The sequence below is a fragment of the Brassica oleracea genome, chromosome C4 (assembly GCF_000695525.1).
Source record: "Brassica oleracea var. oleracea cultivar TO1000 chromosome C4, BOL, whole genome shotgun sequence".
NCBI classification, from domain to species: domain Eukaryota; kingdom Viridiplantae; phylum Streptophyta; class Magnoliopsida; order Brassicales; family Brassicaceae; genus Brassica; species Brassica oleracea.
The window spans coordinates 44,853,611-44,861,485 of NC_027751.1; the positions used below are offsets into that span (position 1 = coordinate 44,853,611).

General features: G+C 36.1%; 1 protein-coding gene across 1 annotated transcript; it reads left to right on the forward strand.

Annotated features, from left to right (window-relative positions):
- Window positions 1–45: 45 nt before the first annotated feature.
- On the forward strand, window positions 46–3,388 carry LOC106339002 (cation/H(+) antiporter 8-like). Its single transcript, XM_013777845.1, has 4 exons — window positions 46–336; window positions 413–1,429; window positions 1,536–2,201; window positions 2,915–3,388. Exons 1-4 carry the CDS (start codon window positions 46–48, stop codon window positions 3,386–3,388), a joined length of 2,448 nt encoding a protein of 815 aa, XP_013633299.1.
- Window positions 3,389–7,875: the final 4,487 nt, after the last annotated feature.

Consider the following 7,875-nt stretch of genomic DNA (forward strand, 5'->3'; position numbering starts at 1 on the left):
TTTTCTTTCTTAATCATGGAAATTGGGAATAACACGAATTTAAATATGGGGAACTATGGAGATACGGAGCTTGACATAGAATGGGTAAATAATTTGGCTTGGTATGGTAAAGCTGTGAGAAGCGATGGTTTTATATGCGAGGTACATCCAGGTGAGTTATCTTCATATGGCATTTGGGAGAAAGTTCTTTTCAACAAAGTTCGTCTTCACATTTGGCGATATCCTCTTCCCAATCTCGAGCTTGTCATCTTGTCTGTGTTCTTCCTTTGGCAAGTCTTTGATATTTTGTTCAAGAAATTAGGTCTTTTAATTCCAAAGTTCGCCTCTATGATGCTTGTGAGTTCTTTTTAATATTTTTAATATATAATTTACTCCACAAAATCCTGACATAATATTCTTTGTTGCACTGGAGGCGGGGCTACTCTTGAACGTTCTACTTACTGTTTCGGGAGACAAGTCCATTGTTCAGGAGATTTTATTCCCCGAAAACAGAATTGACATTCCAGGATGCCTTGGATCATTTGGTTTCATGATGTTCTGGTTCCTAAATGGTGTGAAAATGGATGTCAATACAATCTTCAAGGCTGAAGCACATGCAAGACTCACTGGAGTTGCAGCGGCTGCTCTGCCTATAACGGTTGGCTTACTGCTTTACAAATATAAATCACTTGAGAATAGACCGCTCAAAGCCATAGAGTATAATACATTGTTGCTAATGGAGAGCCTCACGTCCTTCTCGGAAATCGCGAGACTCTTGCTTGACCTCGGCATGAACCACTCGTCGGTTGGTCAGGTGGCTTTATCCACATCTGTAGTCTCTAATACGGTTGGACTAATGTTCTGGTTGGTAATAGTTCCTCTTGGTTTTCAATCATTGGTTCAAGGTGTAGGTCTACTTCTACAAATGTTCTTCTTTATCGTCATTGTCTTTGCTGTTGTGAGGCCAATAATGTTTAAAGTAATCATACGGAAACGAGAAGGGAGGCCTATAGAAGACAAATACATCTATGGGATTCTCGTCATGGTTTTTTTATCGTGTATGTATTGGGACGGTCTTGAGCAGTTTCCAGCACTTGGAGCTTTCATTCTTGGTCTTTCTATTCCTAACGAACATCTTATTGGTTCTGCGTTGGTCGAACGATTAGAGAGCTTCAATTTTGGTATTATATTGCCTCTCTTCATGTCAGCTAGTATGCTAAGGAGTGATATAAGAGTTTGGAAATACATCTTAACATTCTATAGCAGCAATGACAAGAAGTTCGCAGTTGCGTCTCTCGTTTTGCTCATATTCTTGTTGAAGCTTTCTGTCTCAATGATCGTACCTTACCTCTTTAAAATGCCGTTGAAAGACTCCATTATTCTTTCCCTTATCATGTCTCATAAAGGTATAATAGAATTAAGTTTCTACCTTTTCTCTTATGGCCTCGAGGTTAGTCTCTCTCATATTTCCATTTCTTGATCATTATTTTATTTTCTTGCAAGAAAATAAATAAAAGAAAAAGATTCGTTTTGACATTGGTTTGATATATATACAGCTTTTGGACAGAGATACCTTCTCGATCCTAGTTTTGTCTATTCTCCTAAACTCATTGTTCCTACCAATGGCGATCAGATTTCTCTATGACCCATCAAAGCGATTCATGTGCTACCAAAAGAGAAGTTTGGCAAGTATGAAGATCAATGGAGCCCTAAAGACTCTTGTGTGCATCCATCGACCAGACCACATATCCTCTATGATCAACCTTCTAGAAGCTTGTTATCGATCAGAAAATAGCCCTCTCACTTGCTACGTACTTCACCTTGTCGAGTTACAAGGTCAAGAAGTTCCGACTTTGATCGCACACAAAGTACAGAAACTCGGAGCAGGGGCGGGAGCAAAATATTCGGAAAACGTCATCCTCTCTTTTGAAAATTTCCACCGTTACGTACGCGGTTCTATTTTCATAGACACATTTACTTGCATAACAAACTCGCACCATATGCAAGACGATATTTGTTGGCTAGCTCTCGATAAAGCTGTCACGTTTATCATTCTTCCTTTCCACCGGACATGGTCTCTCGACCGAACATCCATCGTATCCGACAGTGAAATGATCCGGTTTCTCAATTTCAACATCTTGAAACAAGCTCCTTGCTCTGTCGGTATCCTTGTTGAACGTCATCTTGTTAACAAAAATCAAGAATCTCAACAAAACCTTAAGGTATACTCCCAATTACATTTTGTCATCTTCCTATATTATTAGTTTTTGTTACCGATAACTAAGTAAGAAATAACTAAATATGGTTGAATCTCATATATATTACTTCTATAGTGGTTCCTCCGCCTGGCACAATTACCCGGAACCAAACCGGACCAGAAAACCCAAAACTAAAACCGAACCAAAAAGTACAAAAAATTATATTAAAATATAGTTGTATACCTAAAATATCAATTATACTTAATTTTGAAATAACCAGAAATCCTAAAAATACTATTTTATAAATCGAATTACTCAAAAAACTGAATTATTCCAACGTTATTCTATTCAAAATATTTCAATTTGTCCAAAGTATCATATACTTTTATCTAAAATACTTTGTTTTTGTTGAAAAACTTGTATTATAAGAAAAGTTATCCAAATTAACCGAAAATCAAAACCGAATTAGACCTAAAACTTCTTTATTAACCAGATTCCAACATTGTTATCCGAAATGAACAAACTAAAAACTGAAATAAATAAACCGAAACCGAACAAAATTTCACAAATACCCGAGTGAATCTTATATCTATGAACCGAACAACCAAATTAAAAACAAAACGAACCCAAACTGAAATTCGTAGGCCTAGTGGTTCCTACATAAATCTTAAAAATTCCTTAAGTTGAAATGATATAGGAATGAGACTTACTAAGTACTTGGAGCGACTTGAGAACAGGTGTGTGTGGTATTTGTGGGAGGAGAAGACGACATGGAAGCATTGGCCTTTGCAAAGCGAATGGCCCGTCAAGAGAGCGTAACATTAACGGTTCTATGCCTTCTAGCAGCCAAAAAGAGCAAAAAAGCGACAGGTTGGGATCAAATGCTCGACACAGTGAAACTAAGAGTAAGAGAGTTGGTACGAAGCAACGATCCAGGAAACTTAAAAGAAGAAAGTTCCACGACTTACTTGGAAGAGGATATAGTAGATGGAGCGGATACATCAATGCTTCTACGCTCTATGGCATTCGATTACGACCTGTTCATCATAAGCAGAACCTGCGGCCAGAACCACGCTGCGACCCTAGGGAATGAGAGTTGGTGTGAGTTTGAGGAGCTAGGAGTCATTGGTGATTTTTTGGCCTCACCGGATTTTCCAAGCAAGACATCAGTCCTAGTAGTTCAACAACAACGAACCATAGCCAGTAATTAGAAGTGGAGTAAAACGCTCTACTTGTTCCATGTCTCTTTGTTGCTGAATCTTATCGAGTTATTATATAAATCTGAGCTGTTCAAACGTTTGTTGTAAAGATTATTATAACTTACCAGATTGAAAGCCGGTTCTCGGCACGGCAGATAAAACATTATACATATATAGGTCGCATGACCCCCAAGTTTTCAGAATTTTTATTTTAAATAATCTAAAAATATTTATGGTCTTTTTAACATATCAGATCCGGCTGTGACCAGATTTCATTATATGTAATTATTGATTACATGGTGAGATATATATACATTGATTTGAATTAATCATAATTTCAATAATTATTTTCTTAGATCCTAAGGGATGTTATTTAAAATACCTTAAAAATTTAGTGTTATTGGATCATGTTTCTGTAACTATATTTAAAATTAAATTTTGATTAATTCAATTAAATTTTGAAATACTTTATTAAAATCTAATATTTTTCAGAACTAAATGATTTTGATTTTCTTGTGTGTGTGAAGTAATTTGAATAAATTATAACAAGTTATATATGGATGAAATTTAAAATTCATAACATACGTGGTATACATTGTTAGAGTAAAATATCACGGAAAGGTGAAACAAAACAAGAATATAAAATCAAAGTAACATTTGATTGATCTTAAAAGTAGAAGTAGAACGTTTTAGTGTATAAATTCTAGTTCTAGCTGCAAGTCTTTTAGTCAAAAGTATTTCTTAGGCGATCTCTTTGTTTTAGAGTTTTAAAGTCCTTTTATAAATAATTCTAGTCAAGATCCATGCATGTTAGACTTTTTCATATCATGAAATAAGAAAATATCTTCTTTTATCTAAAAGTTTTCCTTTTAATTAGGAGATACTTACGTTAAAGTACACTTTATGAGTTTTGTTTGCGGTAGAAAAGACATTGTGGTAGTAGAACACAATGTTGGGACAGCTGTATTAATCTGGACCAAAATGACCTTACACTTGTCATAAGAAGAGAATATTTCTTTTAAGGATGTAACCATAAATGAACGAGAATAGTTTCTGGTTGTAATAAATGAGAAAGTTTCAAAAGCAAAAGTAGGTATATGGGTTACTGAGACTGTGTTTGGGACGTTGGATTAGATTTTAGTTACAAGATCTAATGGCCGAGAAACGTCCATCATTGTAAAGCGTGGATATTGGTGTGGGGCGCAATAAATGTGGTTGCTTTCCGTGGCCTGGGGTTAATACTTATTTTTTTTTAGTTTGATACATATAATAACATTATGGACAGTTTTATGGTGGATATATGTTATTGGACAAGAGTAGAATGAATGTGTTCTTATAAACAAGTTTGTGGTGGTTGTGTTCCTATGGACAAGTTCTTACAATTTTAGTTGTGTAAATATGACTATTTGCATTTAATGCAACTTTTATTCAAATTGAGATTGATGTGTTAGTTTGTGTAACTTTTTTTCTTTTTTTAATATGTGTTATTGTAAGTAACTTGTTTGTCCTTAGCCTCTATTTGGATACATTCATCCATGAAATACCCAAATACATATTCATGAGGCACCATCCACGATACATTCATCCATGACATATCCACATACATATTCACGAGAAACCCATCCATGCACGATACATTCATCCATAAACCACTGTCCACACATCACCCATCCATAATTATATCCTTGAATCATCCCTACTCTCATACATGGTTTGTAAGATCAGAAAGTCCAAGACATTGCATATACTTGAGCTTCCACTTGATTGTACAAAAACTTGAAACACAAATAGTCAATTGCATAGCTTCTTTATAAAAATGTTAAACACAATTCTCTTGGCCTCAAGTATCTTGTCCATAACTATCTTGTCCACAATTCTCTTGACCACAATTCTCTTGATCACAAGTATCTTGTCCATAACTATCTCTTGTCCACAAATTCTAGAGAACCACGAAGAACATGGCGGGTGAAAGCAAGTATGTTAGGTCTTGAGTAGATATTTAGACGGCGACAAAAGAACCTATCTGTTGCGAAAAGTCTCTCGGGGAGACAGGGTCTTCTCTGTTCTCTGCAATGAAACAAAGATTCATCAAGAAACATCGAGTTTTGTTTTAAGGCCGCTAGGACAAACTAAAATTATGTCGTTGCTTGTGAAACGAGAAACAAACCTTTCATGTCGGAGATTGAAACCGAAGCAAAGCGGCGTGATTACAGACACCACAATTTCTGGATCAAGAAATCAGAGACACATAGAAAGGGGATTAGGGTTTGCTTTCTGAGATGTTACTCGATCTAGGGATTTAGGAAGGGAATATGTAAAGACTTTTTTAATAAAGAAAAATGAATTAGCTTTATTGTTTTAAAAATACTAAGGTGATTCCAGTTAGAAAGTTGCATCAAGTTAATGGATTCAAGGAAAGGAGAGAGTTGGCATAGTTGAGGGCTAGATAAGACAATTCACTAAGGGGAAGTGATTACAAAGCCCAAAGTCTCTTTTTGGATAATTGGAAACTTGAATTGTGTCTCATAGAGTAAAACTTTCTTTAATTAGCCCGAAGATCGGAGGCAACCGTGACCGGAGGTCGGAAGCCTGAAACTAGAGGCAAATGTCGTGTCGTGCTCTATCCAAAGGAACTGACTCATAGATTAATTATCCCAAACCCAAATTAATAGTAGAGCTTTTATAATAAAAAACTAGGCCGTATCCGCACATATGCCCATTTTTTACTTGACATAATTTTTCTCAATCTTATACAATAAAGGAGAGTTGTTGTTCTCCTCATGCGTCCATGTCAGCATTCACATATGGGCGTTTGATGCCACGTGGCATACCTGAACACAAACGAATCCTGCGTTTTATGTCCTTTGTTTGAACTGGGTTTTTGATACAACTTGCGGATGAGCCTTTTAAAACAAAATGGCAAGCCCAATTAAGTTTTAGGTTTCCTCTGAAAGATCCACTTCCTCTTCACGCCTCCGACGTTCGTATAGCAGCCGAAATTTTCAGAAACTAGAACGACTCCTCCCACTCTTCCGGTAACGTCTCAAGCTTCCATTAATATGTGTTTAAGAGCTTTAGTGTGATTATCCCACTCCTCCCACCTCTTCGCATTCCACAGTAACCGGCTGAAGTTTGGAATATAAATATCCTATCTTCTAACTATGGACACCATAACTCAGACAAGATCCAAAAGAATAGTTTGTTCTAACAACCGATTCCAAAAATATCAACAAAGCCGGTGAAATCTCAGGACAAGTAAGTCACATACAACCCTAGCTTAATATGAATGTTCTTGCCAAATAACAATAGCTATCATCCTAACCGTTACTACATTCATTACAGGAATCAGCTAGAGAGACCAGTCCAAGTCTCAACGTTTTTGAAGACAGCTACTATGGTCATCAAGAGGTGGAGACACGATAGAGATACTATTTGGATGATGACATTTGCAAACAACTTCGTTTGGTAGGCAATTTTTTACAGACTCCGAGTTTTCTAAACACCTGATATATTTATGAATTTCTTCAAAACATTGGCTTTATGTCTCCAATGTCAACCACGCATAGATCTTCAAGCGTTACACCACTTATGATGTACTGCAGAATTGTTATAGGTTCTTAATATGTTTCGCCCCAGTTACTGAGACAGATATTCTTATTAGAGGAAAATAAGGCGTCTATCTCATTATCGGGATGAAGAAAATCAAGCTTCATTATCTATCATGTTTAAGGCGACTCTGTTTTTAATTAAAAAAAATTAATTTTTGATTATATTTCAGGCTCGATTCTTCTTTAATCAGCTTATATCTGGAGTTAGTTATTGTCATGCGATTTTACAATACGAGGTGCCGGCGGGTATGGTTTGACATCTCCTCATTCTATTACAAGGTACTCTCATCTTCTACTGCCACTCTTTATTTATCCTGGACATATTGTTTGATATGGTTCTTGTTCTACTGATCTACATATATTTTCTTGATGAGTCTCTTTTGTTGTACTAATTAGATAAATGATTTGGAGTAGGCATCCATTTTTCTCATCAGCATGACTTTAATTTTTGTTGTTGTCTTTGCACTGTTTTTGCTTTCTGATCTTCACATGTGGTTTGAATAATACGTTAACATTAGCCTGAGTATCTAAAAGAGATAGTTTACTACTATGAAAGTATCCTTACAAAGACATTAGTTTTGCATAGCTTTGCTCTGACTAGGGGAAGAACACAGCTTTGGCGAAGATGACTAAAGTCTGCAAGGCTGTGACCCAGTGACTCAGACTTATATGACCATCTAACCCAAACATGTAGATGAGACTGAATGAAACTAGATAGCCAAGAAAGAGTCGGAGGAGCAAGAGCATTTTGATCCCAGTATCGCTGATGAAAATATAAGTATTGGCCAAAAAATCAAGTCATCGTTTCCCAGCAAACTATCGAACAACTACCATTACACATGAACATTGGAAGGTCGAATTGTTGTTAAATTACAAACAAAACAGGAATTA